We start from the raw sequence: 16,784 nt of genomic DNA on the forward strand, positions 1-16,784 counted from the left end.
TTGCCTTCTTTTAGTGGTGGGCGATGAGTTCTGGCAGCAGCGTTTTGTGGATGAATGTCAGAACACAGCTTCATTGTGTGGCTGCATCTGATTGAAGACCAGCTCACAACAAAACGCTCCGATAAATGCACACATTCGCTGCTTTGAAACTTTATGGGGAGCAGATTTTATCCAGTCTTTTAAGAATAAAAAATCATTAGTGTTTATTTTAAACCTTTAGATTCTCTGCTGGTACTTTGCCCAGAACAATTTAATACTTGGTGCATTTTTTTGTCAATACAGTGTAAGCATTGAGATAAAATATGCATAAACCAGAGAAAAATCTAAAACTAAATATGCAGAAAAATATCCATCTTGGTTGAGAGAGTTTAGGTGTCAATTTTACTGACCTCTGCTGTCGGCTTAAACTGTTGCAGCTTTTACCAGGTGGCTGTTTTTCATTTTCTATTATTGACACTGACAAGGACAAAAATATTTGAACCTAAGCATTTTTTGGGAAACGATTAACAAGCTCAAATAGCTTTATTAGACAATTTTCATAAGATTGGAGGTGCTATTCTCATTTGTGTGTCAATGCAAATCAACCAGGGTCAAGTGATACTCAAGTAAAAATACAAGCATCTCACCAAAAAAAATTATTTGGTAAAAGTTAGTCTCCTTTAGGATTATTACTTAAGAAAAAGTCTTAAAGTATCTGATATTTTTGTACTTAAGTATTAAAAGTAAAAGTGTTGATTTAAAGTGAGCAGATAGATTTTCTGTAAGGACATTTATTAGGAGGTGACCTCCCCCAAAAATGCAGAAATGTCTATCGTATTAAAATAATTAATTTATGTTAAATTTAGGATGCACTAGTCTAGCTGTTTCAGTTTATAAACATATATCAAGGCTGCACAAACCTTTTCTCCAAAATGAAAATCTATCCAAGGGCTGCGGCCAAATGTAATAATATAATTCATGAAATACAAATATTTCTCAAGTACAGTCCTTTTATTTTAATGATTATGTCCTGCTGGAGTGTGACATGATTTATTTGTGTGCAAACTAAYAYGGTATCAGRATTTTATATATTTATACTTCTCATTCAACTATAATTAAATTCACTCTATATAGGAGGTGCAATTTATATGGATAGTATTTATTTATTTTTTATAATAAGCTGGAATGAAAACAAGCAAAAATGAAATAAAAGTAACAACTTTCTACTTCTTGCCTTTTTTAATGTGAGGAGTAGAAAATACAGATCATTTTGTGAAAATGTAAGAAGTAGAAGTAAAAAGCAGGCTGACAAATAATTACTCAAATAAAGTACAGATACCCAAAAGTTCTACTTAAGTAGAGTAGTTGTACTTAGTTACTTTACAACTCTGGTCAAAAGAAATAAATTGACAGGAGTCAATCAAATCAGTAAGAGCAAGTCATTAATATGAATTGTGCAACTATTGATTATAGCACAAGAAGAAATGTGTTTATTATAAATTTTGTTTGCTTTGATAAACTAATGAAATACAAACTATTTCAGAACTTTATCTTATCTTTCTGTAAAAATCTGAAGACTGTAACAATTTATCAACATAACAGAGCATGTAGTGTAGCATTTTATGTGTTTTGCTTACAGACAGGCACAAAAAAATCCACAATTAGACAAGCAAAAGTTCTCAAAAGTTTATTCTAATTTTAATATTTCGTAACAAAACATGAAATGAAAAATACAATTTCTGCAAATGGAAGAGGTTTATCTGGGAGTGAGAAATCTTCCCATTCCGAGGGGAGGCAGTAGTTTTCAGTGGCGTTGTATTAAACAGAAATTCATATTTTTCGCACATATTCTTTGTCATTTTCATAGTAGTATTTTGTTCAAGTTGTACACGTAATTCTCTGTAAGCCTGAAGTTTTAGAATACTGCAACAACTACAACCCTATACCATCCGTCACCCCCATTTTAGAGGTAATGTTTTCGTCTGTACTGGCGCGAAATGTTTTAGACCCGCCTACTATTGAAATTTTACCTGCGTCAAGTCGGACAAATATACGTAAAAATGTCAAACAGGAAGTAGTTATTTCTTGTCAAAATAAAAGTTGATGCATCGTCTCTGGCTTTGTTCCACAGCATTACATGTAATTGTGAGTTTTATTTTGAAAGTCAAATACCGGAAAAACATTCCTCGTTTCTTCACTGCATCGTGGTGGCACACATCTCGGTCTTCATAGGCTACTCGTGGGCTGTAGAGTCGGCTTTTCTTACTTTTATGCAAGCATTTTTGCACTTAGAAACTATTTCTGTACTAAGTCGCGTTGTTTTTGACCCCTTCTAGCTAACGTATTAACTGACAGTTCCGTCCAGTTAGCTATTTAACGAAGTAGTTAGCTTTATGACTGCTTAGGAAAACGGGCTTGTGTAACCACTTTTTTTTGCTGAACGAAACGTTTAAAACTTGTTAAAATCCTTGGAAAGTTGGAACTATCTTCACAATGAGCTGGTAAGTTATGTAAAGTTTTTTTTTAAATCTCCATAAGCTAATTTAGACATTTGATTTGAATTTTATGTGTGAAAAACATTAATTATACTATTGTTTTAACTCCGCAAAGAGTTTTTCTTTATTATCTTGTTACTTGATAAATGCTGGAAGTGCACATATGTCAAAAAGTGCACACGTGCAGGGAAAGCACTACATGTTTTATGACTGCAGCTCACCTTTGTGTTTCTACACAATAAAGGCTCAGCACACCCCATAAGCTGAGTGCTCTCAGATATTAAGACACATGAACAAAGTGTTTCCTGTCTCCCTCTAACAACCATTGTGGGGGGGTTTGATATGTTCTTTCTGCTGGTGGCAGCTTGAAGGAGGAAACTCGAAGCGCATCACCTCAGTGTCCCAAACCTGATGAGTCCGAGGAGCCCCTGGGCACAACAATGGAGACGGAAGCTACTCCTGGTCAGTCCACAAAATAAAAGCTCTGTCATTTTGAGCTTTCAGAAAGTAGTATTGGTGTGTTAACTGGTTGGCTGAATGAGAATGGATTCGGCAAAGAAATGATTTTCAATGTTCATGTTTCTCAAGAGGGAAGCAGCAAGCCTGAAAACATTCCTGAAGTAGTCATCACAAAGGAAATGGAGGAGGAGGAAACGCAGCTAATGGAAGAAGGAGAAAGGAAAGAGAAAGAGATGATTGAAAAGGTTTGTTGCTTAAAAAAATCCCTTTTATAAATAGTCTAGGTGTCATGTATAAGTTTGGGTTATTTTATGTTTAGGYGTATTTAGTATTTGTTTAGCATTATTAAGCCCTTTTGTAATTTAAATCTTTGTAATTTAAAAGGAAAAACTGGTGTTTAAACACCTGCATATGTCTGTGTCACTGGGTTGTGAAGGTAGCTGACACAAAGTAAGAAATATTCAGAATTTTCATTTGGAAGCACATGTAATGGACAAGTTTCCATGCATTGCATAAATCCTCTTCTAAATTGTGGGTCATAATTCTCTGAGAGTACACAGGTTCCCCMCCAGACAGAACTCTGTCCTGTGGACCTTGCAGCTCTCATTAGCAGCTCTTTGTGGGCGTGTTTGTTCATGTGGAGTGGCACTCGGAASAGCGCTTTTTCCCCGCATGTTGATCCATTCCCAGAAGCATTTTGTTAAATTAGCACGATTTGCAGCTTTGGTGAGCAGCTGGTGGTGGTACTGACCACGTGCACATGCAGCCGAAGTTCACTCCTTTCCGTCTTCGCCACTAACAAGAAAAAAACAAAACAAAAACCGTTTCTTCCTTTTCCAGCTCCTCAAAATTTAGTTTCATATGTCGCCAACCCCTTGCAAAGTTGTCTCACATTTCTAACACTTTCTGACTTATGGAAACCCAACTAAGAAGGATGAAGTGTTTATATGTTCAAAACTCTTGTGGCACAAGAGCAAAGCCCTGACACATACAAGATCTTTGAAAACCCTTGTGAAGGTATCAAACAAACAAAACAACATCCCTAAACAGACTGTAAAAAGATATTGATTTTTAGCAATCTTTTTACAGGCTGGTTAGGGATGTTTTAACCAAGCCATATTGTTACACATCCTTTCACACGTACAACATTCAAATTTCGTGCAGGTAGCACTTTTCTTTCTCAAGTTGTGACTAAAATTCATCTAAAAAAAACGCTACTTCCTGCCCGACTCAACCAAGCTACTCCCCGCTGCCTCCAGCCTCCTCAATCCCCACCGTCAATCCAACCAATTACCATTTGGGCTGTCTCCGCCCACAGGACAATGTTCTGCAGAGTCCTCCTCCTCGCTTTTACTAACATTGATTATTTATTTATTTATTTATTTTGTTGTTTTGTTTTTTTACCACAAGGCCCGGGAGTCGTGGGAGAGGGACTCTCAGGACCTGCGATACAAACGACTGCAGCATTTGCTTCAGAAGAGCAACATCTACTCTAAATTCCTTCTGACAAAGATGGAGCAGCAACAGATTGAGGTACCTTTTGAGTGTAACTCTACTGTCACAAAGACTAGTAGTTGCTAATATCTAATATGTTTTTTGTTTTAAATTCAGGAGAAAATCAAGAAGGAAAAAGTTGAAAAAAAATCCAAGAAGGTAACATATGGGTGACCTAAAATATACTGTGGTTTAGTCTTAACATACGTATTAAATGTGTCTTTTTTTATAGATGCAAAACACAAACAATGCTGCTACTGAGAAAGGTGAGCAAGCTTTTTCTGTAGACTGTGCAAAAAAAACATTTTGCATTGACAAGTTGTGATTAATTCAAATACAATTTAAGTGCATATTTACATTCTTTCTCTTATAACCAGATAAAAAGAAGAGGAAGAGAGATGAAGACTACAAAATAGCAGATGTTATTTCAAAAGAAGTAAGGTTTTTTTTTAAACATTTGTTTTAACATTTTCTGATTGCTTACTTAAGCTCTGCTTGACTTTTTTTTTTCATTTCTCAGGAAATCATGTCACAGGCTAAGAAGTCAAAAGTGGAAGAAGGGGTAATCATTATTTTGTTTTGACTTTTTTCTCACTTGTCTTTTCATATTGTACTGATCAACAGTACGGATGTGTTGGCATGCTTTATAGAGCTTGTTCTGGTTATGTCGGAGAAACGCGTGACTCATGTTTACTTGTCATGATCCCAAAACCTGGTAACATGTTTAAAAATATATACATTTAAATGGACTGCAGCAGAAGAACCCAGCAAAAATGTGTCTAAATTTAGATTTTAATCTGCAAAAATCACCGGCTGCCAGGTACTTTTGAACTCTAAACATTACTAATTCATCAACACACATTCACACACTGATGATAATAAGCTACATTGTAGCCACAGCTGCCATGGGGTACACTGACAGAGGTGAGGCTGCCACGATCTGGCGCCACAAGACTCTCTGACCTCCACAAACAGTCAAGGCAGTTAAAGTGTCTTTCCCAAGGATACAACAGCTGAGACAGAAGGAACAGGGTTTGGAACTGGCAACCCACCGGTTACAGGACAAGCCCTACCTCCTGTCGCCCTAAAGTGACGTATATCTAGTCTAAGTGGAGCTAAAAATGCACTTCATCTTTTTTTGAAGACCACCTCTCCTGCCCAGAAGAAACTAGAAGCTGAAGATATCGAAAAGCTGAGCGATTCCAACCAAGACATCAAGGACCGCCTGTCTGAGACTGTTCGAGAAAACGCCAAGCATCTCCTGCATCCTGACAGGAAGGTGAACGGTCAGCCGGTTCCTGTCCAGCAACCACAGCTGTTCTCTGGAGGAGTCATGAGGTGGTACCAGATMGAGGGCATCGAGTGGCTGAGGGTGAGACTGGCAGAACCAGATCTTTTATGTGTCTGTATATGCCTCTGTTGTAAAAGTATCATTGGCTTTTTACCCAGAATTCTTGAACTCAAAAATGTGGTCAGCAACAAGGTTTTATTTGATGCTGCATTTCAAAGTAACATCTCAGAAGCCCCCGACTGCTTCATGGTGGCCTCGATGTTCAAGTTTTTGTTGGTGGTCACCCATCAGCCTGTGTCGTTTCCTGTGGCGGCAGATGTTGTGGGAGAACGGCATCAACGGGATCCTGGCTGATGAGATGGGACTGGGCAAGACCATTCAGTGCATCGCTCACATCGCCATGATGATAGAAAAGAAAGTGATGGGCCCTTTCCTGGTGGTGGCCCCTCTCTCCACTCTGCCCAACTGGATCAGCGAATTCAAGCGCTTTACACCAGAGGTAACGGGACGAGTTTTCAGAACCAGCACTGACTCTGGTGGCACGTGCTGTTACTCTGCTGTCTGAACAGGGTCACGTGTTCGTTCCAGGTGTCTGTGCTGCTGTACCATGGCTCTCAGCCGGAAAGGGCCAAGCTGCTGAAGCAGATTCGCAGGCTTCAGGGACCCCTCAACATGTTTCCTGTAGTTGTCACCTCCTTTGAGATCTCCATGATTGACAGAAAATATCTGCAGGTAAGGCATTTTTATTTCATTGCAAACAAGTGAAATTCTAATGTGAAACAATTTTAACTAGAAGTGTAAGCAGTTATGACAGGGGTCCAAGCCCTCCAAAACATGTTACTGCCCCAAACCTTTGCAAAGAATTAAAAACAATAAAATCTGTAAAAATAATAGAATTTTGTTAAAACAAAGCTGTAAGATCAGAGAAATTCACAGCATACGAGGTATACTCTTACAGAGTGTTAAATGTTAACAAAAAARCTGCATCATTTCTGAAGTTTCTATTATTAATTTTGTTTTATATGAACACAACCAGTTGAATAACCCTGCTCTAGAATACAACCAAATGTTTTAAGTCTTCTCTTTAGCTTGATTGTAACAAATTAAATTGGCTTGATGTGTAGTAAAACAGTGTGAAAATGATATTTATTTTCTGTTTGATGCATGCTGACTGTTTCCTTCTGCAGCGCTTCCAATGGAAGTATCTGATAGTGGATGAAGGTCACAGGATCAAAAACCTCAACTGTCGGCTGGTGCGAGAGCTGAAGGCGATGCCCACTGACAACAAGCTGCTGCTGACGGGCACTCCGCTGCAGAACAACCTGGCAGAGCTCTGGTCCCTCCTGAACTTCCTCCTGCCAGAGGTCTTCGATGACCTCAAGAGGTGATTTGTGTCATTATTGATAACATCTGTTGTCGAGGCTAAAGATAAACTGTCTGTCTGGCTCATAGGGCTCTTAATATTTGAGTAATTTCTTTTGTGATGATTTGATTCTTTATTGAGCCGAATGGAACTAGACCATCTGTTTTATGACTTGACTTCTTATGACTGCTCTTTATCACCCTTTATTCCCATGTTGCTAACTGCTCAGTTTTAATCTCTTATTTGTATCTTTTACTAATTTTTTTGTACAGCTTTGAGTCGTGGTTTGACATCAGCTCCCTTGGTGAGGCTGAGAACGTGGTGGTAGCTGAACGGGAGCAGAACATCCTGAGCATGTTGCACCAGGTCAGTCCTCCACAGCTGTGGGGGCCATTTTGGGGCATCCTATTTCTTCCAAAAGAAGAAGTGGAGTACTGATTTATTTGATCATGCTAAATGTTTCTACTGTGTGATGATCCATCTAAGATACTTCTAAATCCAGGGAATTGAACCTTGGTCAAAGTTAACATAAGCCTTCTTGTTTGCACAGCAACGTTTGAAGAGATTTTCAGGGTGAGTTTCTGTCTCATCGGGCTTTAATGCTTTGATATTTATTCAGAGTGTTAAAAATATTTTAGTAGTGTTCTCTAAAGGAGAAAAGATAAAGTTCCTTCCAAGCGTCAAAAGTCTTTTGGATCCCCATTAGTCTCCACCACAGCAGAGACTAGTGTTTTTGGAGCCCCACGAGACATAAAAACACAAAAATCAATTACTACAAAGCAAAACACCCAGTGAAAACACACAAAAGCACTCAAATAACATTTAATTTAAGACAGCAGATTTTTTAGAGAATTTTTTATTCTAACATGACTACATATTTCTATATGTAATAGTTCTGTATATAACTGAACCCCCCAGAGTCAATACAAAGGCACCAACAGAGGTGGTGAAGTTATCTGACAAGGTCTTGAAAAGACAGATACTTTCTGCCTACAGTTGCTTATGTTTTATCAAGTCAGGATTCTAATAACTTGCTGTGAGTTTTTATTTTTTTATTTTTACACAGCTTTAGGTGTGAATTTCCTGAATAATAACTTAGATCCATTTCCATAGTTTTTTCTTCCCAAGTGAAAAAACAAATTTTGTAAATGATCAATGTCCTGCTGTCTCAGATCCTGACTCCGTTCCTGCTGAGGAGGCTGAAGTCAGATGTGACGCTGGAGGTTCCTCCTAAGAAGGAGATAGTTGTTTATGCTCCACTGACACCCAAGCAGGAAGCCTTTTACACCGCTGTCGTCAACAAGACCATCGCCAAGATGCTGGGCCAAGAAAAGGTAAAAGCACCACAGACTGACACGATCACAACCTGGTTGTTTTTTTTTTATTTACAATTTGCCAATATTAGAGCAGAATATTGCTAATATATTAAGTATCCCTGTCATCAAGAGAAACTTAATGTTAGTGTCTACATTTTTAGCCATTTTGTGTTTTAAATTTCATATTTCCTTTCCTGTTTGTATTTGGTGTAGGTTTGGGCTATATTGACCAAAAAAAAGAGTTATGATTAGTCGCGACACTTAGCCGATAATGAATAATATGACAATTAATCTCCTGGAGTCCCTTGACTCCAACACATCCACATCGCTCTCTAAGAATCTGTTCTTATTTGTGTCAAAAGTACAGATTTCAAGCTGTACACTGGTTTTTAAAATGTGTTAAAGTAAAACCGGAGTTAAGATAATTTAACAAATTTTAGTGGAATGCAGCAAAAAAGGAGCCGATTCACAGAAAAAAAATACCTTTATCCACCCTCTAGTTCCAACCCTACCCCGCCAAATTATCTTAAAACCCCCAAACACCTTTCTGACTGCCATCTGAAATTATCTGACAAGCACCAAACAATCTACAGGAAGAAAATCTCTCAAATCTAATTACTCTCGCTGTCAAACTCTATTCAACTTTTGCATCTTTTTGAGAGAGATTTAGAGTTTAGATTTTAAAGTTAGGGTGTAGTTTAGTTTAGTCAGTTTAGTGTCTTTGAGTCAAAACGATGTGATATTTGAATGTGGAGCTGCAGCTGATGAAGGTGGAGCTGCGGACAGATGGACCGAGCTGCCGTCAGAACATTTTCAGAGAGAGGAGGTAAGCTTAAAGTCAGAGATGGTGGAGGAAAAACAGTCTGAGACAGACTGAGGACTTTGACAAGGAAGGAGGCGAGCCATTATTTGGGTTAAAATAGGAAAGAGAAGAGGAGCAGAGCGGTGCCATTAATCATGTTTACTGTCAAGTGCCAAATAATAGCTGGCAAAAGCTTATCTGAATTAATTGCACATGGTACGATTTTTAGTAAACCTAGTTTGGTGCCAAATTGTGTTGATGTTCAACACGTTTTAAACATTTATATCGTTCTGACCACAGAACCTTAAAAAACATGCGAGTTGAACTAGAATTCCACTGTGTTGATTGTTTTGTCATGTTTGTTTAGTCCCAACCATGAAGGACTCATGGAAACATTCTCTTCTCGTACATTTAGGAAGAGGCTCCCGTGGCGTTGACATCAAGCGGCAGACCAAAGCGTCGGAGCAGAAAGATAGTGGACTACAACGAAGACAATGAGGAGACACTTTCCCTGGAGAAATACCTGGAGAGAATCCGCAAGGAGGCGGAGCTAAGGTCAGCCACAATGTTTTTTTTTTCCTGTCGCCATTAAAGTGAAGTGAAATCAGTTTTTAGATGCTCAGTTTGTCTTTAGTCTACAGAGCTTCACTGAATCTGATCTCTGCAGCATCAATGACTCGTTGTATTCTCTTTGTATCTGTAACAGTCTAAACTTAGTAGGTGTGATTTAAGCTACATAGTTTCATTTCATCCCTTCTTTCTTCTCTTCCCTTTTCAGCCCAGCACCAGTCCTGGAGGTTCAGAGTCCACTGGACGCCCAGATCACCCTGAAGCTGCAGAGCATTCTCATGCTTCTAAAGAGGTGCTGTAATCACCCCTACCTGGTGGAGTACCCACTGGACCCCGCCACACAGGAGTTCAAGGTAACTCATGGATTTCTCATGTCGTTTCTCCTCATTCATGTGGTTTGCATGAAAGAGTTGGTTCCTAGCCAAACACAAAGAAGTGTCGGTTTTAATCTGATGAATGTGGTTGTTTTCTGTAGTAACCGAACACGTTTGGTTCTGTTTGCAGATTGATGAGCAGCTGGTGCAGAGCTCTGGGAAGTTTCTTATACTGGACAGGCTGTTGCCGGCTCTGAAGAAAAGAGGACACAAGGTGAAACAAAGTGTCCAACTTTAACTTTGGGTCATGCAACACCAACAGAGAGAATAATCTTTTTCTCTATAATAGATGTACTGAAAAGTAACAKATTGTTATACAGTCTTACAAAGTCAAATAATTTAATTAGGCTTGTCCTCTACACTATGGTGTGTAAACTATAAATTGACTTGTGACAACTATTCTGAAACAAAGAAGATCCGTATCATTGTGAACATGTCATAAATACCAAAACAATCCAACTTCAGTTTTAAAATCACACATTTTCACATAAAGAAATGTTTAACACCTGTTCATACAATCAATGTGGACAGGTTCTCATCTTCAGTCAGATGACGTCCATCTTGGATATCCTGATGGATTATTGCTACCTGAGAGGTTTCCAGTACAGTCGACTGGATGGCAGCATGTCATACACCGAGAGAGACGAAAATGTAAGTTTTCATTTGTAAAATTGTAAAAGAAAGGTTCAGCTTGTTCGTTCTGGCCTCTGAGAACAAGCATTTCCTCGTTTCATGTTCTAGTCAAAGTCTGATGGTTGTGTGATTTCACTTGTTTCTCTGTCAGATGAAAAAGTTCTCATCAGATCCAGAAATCTTTATCTTCTTGCTGAGCACYCGAGCAGGAGGACTCGGGATAAACCTGACAGCTGCAGACACGGTCATCATCTTCGACAGTGACTGGGTGGGTGCAGATAAAACTCAGCTGTTGTGATGACTCGGCAGTTCTCAAAACATTTACTCTTAGTTCAGCTTACGTCAGTGATTCATGGATCTATTTTCACCTGAGGCTTCAGACAAAACATTTTTTTTTTTGGTGGTGGTTTTTCACCTCATTGAAAGCAAGAAACTTCCCACTAAAACCAGCAAAATAGGGTTGAGTTTTTGATCTAGACAATCAACTGTGAAATTTGACGTTGAAAACAAAGGAAGTGGACATGACATACAGTAGTGGAGCGAAGGCTACAATCATAAACAAGGTGGTGTCAGGATTTGACTTGAAATGTCCCCGCTGTTTGTCTCAGAACCCCCAGGCAGACCTTCAGGCTCAGGACCGCTGTCACCGCATCGGACAGACCAAACCTGTGGTGGTGTACCGCCTGGTCACRGCCAACACCATCGACCAGAAGATCCTGGAGAGGGCTTCGACCAAGAGGAAGTTGGAGCAAATGGTCATCCACAAAAGTGAGTGGCTGAACTGCCTGCTCTGATTCCCACTGCAGCAACATTATTCTTATATATTTTTTCTGTCGCAGACATCACAGCACATTCAGGATTCCTGAAGCTTTAAAAAGCATCAAGTTGTTAAAATGATCTTGCAATCTTTAAGACCTTAAATGGCACAAAAAGTGTTACATTTGAATCTTATTGACATGAAAAATTTTTCATTACATTTTCATTTAATTTTATTTTCCGTTTTATCCCCCCCTCATAAAATCTGAAACACAAGAATTGTCTGCCAGTGATGGATCAAAAGTGGTGTGAAATATATTTTTTATGKTTTTTCTTCTTCTTCCCTCTACAGATAAATTCAAAGGTGGGAAGGCAGAACTGAAGGAAAACAAAAGCTGTGTCGATCTGGACGAGCTCCGGGAGCTGCTCAGAGCCAAAAGCACTGAGAAGTAAGAAACAATCCTCTGCTGCGAGTCAAAGTAGTGACTACAGACTCACTGCTTTGAGCCTTAATTTATCAACATTAATAGTAACATTTGACTTCATGTGTTCTCTCAGGGAGGTAAAGGCTTCCAAAGGGAAGGTGATCAGTGACAAGGACCTGGATATTTTACTGGATCGTAGCGACTTACTGGGTGAGGAGCTGCATCAATCAGCTTTTATATTATAAATTACAAACCCACTTGTCTTCCTGGTAACTCAGACTCTCTGATAATCAGTGTTGGTATCATCAACCATGGATTACAGGACATTTCTTGAAAAAAATCAACTTATTTTTAATGATTTATTATAAATTTGGAATGTGATTTATGTTCCACATTTATTTATTTGAGTTTCCTCATTGAGACCAGGGTTCACATTCTTTAGAGAAATCAATTTTAACATTAAGGACAAAAAATATGGATACAAACATAATCAGTACAATACATAATACAATTTAATTTTTAAAAATTTAGAAGGATAAAATTCCAAGAACAGATACAAACTACCTGCCTTTTCCATTGTCCTTAAAATGTTTTTAATCTCCTTTTGAATGAAAATAATTTAAACTGCTTTTCTCGTGATAAAAAGAAGATAAGTTGGCAGAARGCAAAGAATTGGTTTTCTGTTGCGATCTCCTAAAGCTGCCCAATCTACTGATGCAGGATTAAAAGGACGATGCCTTTAACAAATCAAACAACAGACAGAGAGGAGAAGGTAGAAATGACTCAGCCTGTAACTGAAAATATGTATGGAGGACAACAGAGCTGCTTCATGGAAGAAGAACCTCAGATTAGCCTGTTAGCTTTAGCGTTAGCACAGACGCTATATTGCCTTATATGTATTAGCTCGGCGCGACAAACAAGCCAAACTGAGGTCCTCCATCCATATTTTCAGTTGCAGACTGAGTCATTTTTGCATTCCCCTCTCTGTCATGTGGATGGAGGACCTCAGTGATGAGAGGAGAATTTGTAGCTCAGAGCTAATACATAAATATGGTGATAGCGTTAGAGCTAAAGCTAACAGGCTAAGCTGAGGTTCTTCTTCCATGAAGCAGCTCTGTTGTCCTCCATCCATATTTTCAGTTMCAGGCTGAGTCATTTCTACCTTCTCCTCTCTGTCAACGCTCTCTGGTTTCATTTAAAAGAGTCGATCGTCAGATATTGTCCAATGTTAACCTTCAGGGTGGATGTAGCTCGCTAGCAGCTTCACACCAATGACCTATCCATGTCATCATTTACCCAGAATGCTTTGTGTGTAAATAAAATGGCYCCATCCGTGTAATAAATTTTTTAACTTTTTGTTTTAAAAATTTACAAAACTGAACAGCCTACAGTATTTTTACAGTCTTTATTTTACAGTTAAAATATATGTTTATCAAATAAAGTCTAATKTTACAACTAATCKGGGATCCCTTTAATTAACTGGATATTGTTCTTTTCTTTTCAGACAAAGACAAGAGGAGCATGAAGGAGAAGGTTGGAGTTTTCAGAGTGATCGATGTCAAGGAGTCCTCAGAGATTTCACTGACCTGAGAAAACTTGAACTTTTAAAACAAAAAAGGACTGAAATGATCCTTTCAGGTGACGCACAACTGCTGTTTTAAAAACTTGAAGAGAACATCCTGAAACTGCTGTTTGTAGATTTGGGCAAAGTTTTTTGTTTCTGCCTTATCTCACCAGCCTTCTGTGTTTAGAGCGCATGTTTTTATTGTTTTATCAGACGTGCTCTGTTGTGTATTAGAAGACTGAACACACTGAGATTTTTGTTTTGATTCTGACAGTGACATTAAAACTGTCAGAGGACTGGTAGGTTCCTCTCAGTGTAATTGTACTCTTTTCATATTGTATTTTTTTTCTTCAAAGTATAATCCTTCAGGTGTGTTTCTTTCCCTGGTGGTGTATAAAGCAGCCACTGCAGAGGTCAGCACCAGAACAAGCTGTACCAACAGTGGTTTGTGTTGTTAAATTTGTTCTTAATCCTTGCACTTTCAGGCATCAGAAACATTAAGCTGTTTTTTTTTTGTTACAAATAAAATATTACAATTTTGCTTATTTTTCCTAACTTTATGTTAAGAAAATGATTGGGTTCCAATTTGATTTAGGTGTTTTGAATAAACGGTTCAGGGGTGTACTGTGGCTGAATTCCAGAGTTTTATTCTGCATTTCTTACTTATTGATTATTTTGTTCATAAATCAAGCATATACAGGACATTCTGCGTGCATGGTCAGATATGTTATTGAGCAAAGCCTGGRATGTTTTTAGATTTATTTTTATAACTGTTAAAGTGTGTTACTGTCTAATTGAAAACATTTCTGTTTTAAAGTGAGCAACAAGAAATGTCTTAAAATGTTTTTTGGAAGACAGCACCTCGCAAACATAAAGGTAGACCAGGGGAGATGCGTTGGAACAGAAAATGAAGCRACCATCCATTTTCTGCCACGTATCTTTTGATATCTCTGAGTTCTTCCAAGATGACAAATGTCACCTAGTTGTTATGCCTAAGCTTGGTCACCCTACAGAGGCCACTTGGATCCAGGCAGATGAACTGAGGCGTGGATGGAAGTGAGTTCTGTGGTCAGACGATACAACCTTTAACTCCTTTTTAAAAACCGACACAGTTCAAAAGTCTGCCTCTTTGATAGTATGGGGGTACAACAGTGTCTAAAGCTGCAAATCCTCTATGCAGAAAAGTACATACAATACATAATGTAAAACACCACGCACTCCCATCTAGACATCTTTTTTGAATAACTTAGGAAGACTATGCTAAATGCTACTGCATCCATTCCAACAGCTTTGAGATTTGCAACTCATCGCTTTCTGTTTTATTTTCATTTTACACAACATCCCAACCTTTTGGGAATTAGGTTTGTTCAAAGCACATTTTATGTTCTCACTCATACACTGGTAAACGTATCAGGGGTAGTGGGGTGTAGTGTTTTGTACAAGGATACTTAAGTGTAATACAGGGGCTGAGAATTGAACTCTTAATCATCAGATTACAAGTCGACAGTGGTGGGCAGCACTAATCTAAAAATTAGTTCCACTAGCCCTAAAATTTATTTAGGTCCCCTAATTCTAAATCACCAATGCACTGAAATTTTTAGCAAAAGCTAATATTAAAGCACTAAAATAACCCAATCAACCTATGGAACATTCTTCAACAAACAGCGAGTCACAAATTGCCATGTTGCTCTCATAAATTATCATTGAAATTCCACAGCCGTATTTGAGTTCATACGTTGTCAATATATTGTCACCTGGTGGTTAAGTGACACACATAGCTATGAACAAAATGTGTGACAGCTTTCACCCTCAGCTGTTAACAATAACAACATTTAAAGACCTCAGTGCTTCTAAATTTTGCATTTAAATTTAGCAAGTGCTAATCCACTAATAAATTTTAAAATGAGCAAAAAGCCCTAAAGCACTAATCAGGAAATTAGTTCCCCAATTAGTGCTTTAGGGGAACTGTGCCCACTACTGCAAGTTGACCTATAGTGATTAGGACCTTAAAGGGAAGGAGCTGGAGATTAAATGAATTAAATGAGATTTTAATTTGAGTTGACAATTCACAAGTTATAAATGCCAGAATTAGCCAAAAGGCTATTTTTCATCAACAATCCCCAGGCCATGATGTTCAAAAAGTGAAAAAATACAAGAATATGTACCCAACACAAATGCACAATTGATAAGGACAAGAAATTGAAAAAAAAAAAAAAAAAACTAATCTTGACACTAGGGAAATATGTCACTGCTAAAAATAAAGACAAGTCCACACATCAAATACAATTTCTATTTAGTGTTGACTGTATTTTTCAAGTATATAATGAGAGCTTTTATAGGTTCTGATTTGCAGAAAAGGCCAACTGGTGGGCACAGTTTCCCTGTGTGATTTGTTTTGCATTGTTATTTTAAAAGATATTGAAACACTAAAATAAATCCCTGGACCCAGCTATAGTTGACTCAGCCTCAGTCACTTCATCACTCTGTGCCTCATCTAACAGTATTTTGGTCATTGTGCTTCTACAACCAAGACACTTTTTTTGGCAAAGTCCAAATATGAAAATTAGATGATGGCAACTTCTAGCAGCTTTTAGGACAGCCAACAACCACATTACTTACTGAGGAGCTGACAACAGTGTTAAGAAAAAGAAGAACCTCCTGACTCCAGATCAGCAGCACCTGCAGACAATCAGTTTATTGAGTTGTGATTGGCTGCAGGTTCCAATAAATACCAAATCACTGCTGTGAACACACACACACCTAGTAGCTCTCTGTTGTGTTGAGACTCAGAAATGACTTGTGGACTTGGTTTGGGGTGAGTGTTTGCAGCTGCTTTCATTGAAATGTTCACTTGTCTTTATTTTCCTGACTTTGTTGTTTTGCTTCCTGAACAGAATCTTGGTGGTTGTCTTTGTTCAAGCAGAGCATGTATGTTGTTTCTGGACTGAAGGAGGTAAGAAGAAAAGCCAGTGTTCTATTGGTCAAATGTCCTGCTTCAGTACACTCATGTTGTGTCTTGCTGTCCTGCAGCTCAGAACATCCAGAACAGCAACACAAATGTTGGCTTCCCACCACCAGATGGCAGATGGCTGAAATCTGTCAGCTATCCCCAGAATCAAGTCAGACAAGGCTTTGTTTCTCCACATTCAGTCCAGAGCAGTAGCTTCAACACTGGTCCTGCAGTTTACAGTGGTTCTGGTCCAGGACTGTCCAGCAGGAGTTCAACACAAGCTGTTTCCCAGCCAGCCCACAGTTCAGTCAGA

At 38.5% G+C, this 16,784-nt stretch overlaps 1 protein-coding gene across 1 annotated transcript; it reads left to right on the forward strand.

Annotated features, from left to right (window-relative positions):
• Window positions 1–2,168: 2,168 nt before the first annotated feature.
• On the forward strand, window positions 2,169–14,150 carry hells (helicase, lymphoid specific). Its single transcript, XM_014002631.1, has 23 exons — window positions 2,169–2,480; window positions 2,839–2,936; window positions 3,063–3,178; window positions 4,344–4,466; window positions 4,545–4,586; window positions 4,660–4,693; window positions 4,805–4,863; window positions 4,948–4,989; window positions 5,572–5,799; window positions 6,035–6,217; window positions 6,307–6,450; window positions 6,906–7,102; window positions 7,354–7,447; window positions 8,254–8,415; window positions 9,615–9,754; window positions 9,978–10,122; window positions 10,274–10,357; window positions 10,675–10,794; window positions 10,928–11,044; window positions 11,385–11,544; window positions 11,885–11,981; window positions 12,091–12,167; window positions 13,462–14,150. Exons 1-23 carry the CDS (start codon window positions 2,473–2,475, stop codon window positions 13,545–13,547), a joined length of 2,556 nt encoding a protein of 851 aa, XP_013858085.1. The 5' UTR covers window positions 2,169–2,472; the 3' UTR covers window positions 13,548–14,150.
• Window positions 14,151–16,784: the final 2,634 nt, after the last annotated feature.

This window comes from Austrofundulus limnaeus, unplaced genomic scaffold (genome assembly GCF_001266775.1).
Source record: "Austrofundulus limnaeus strain Quisiro unplaced genomic scaffold, Austrofundulus_limnaeus-1.0 Scaffold0, whole genome shotgun sequence".
Lineage (NCBI taxonomy): Eukaryota > Metazoa > Chordata > Actinopteri > Cyprinodontiformes > Rivulidae > Austrofundulus > Austrofundulus limnaeus.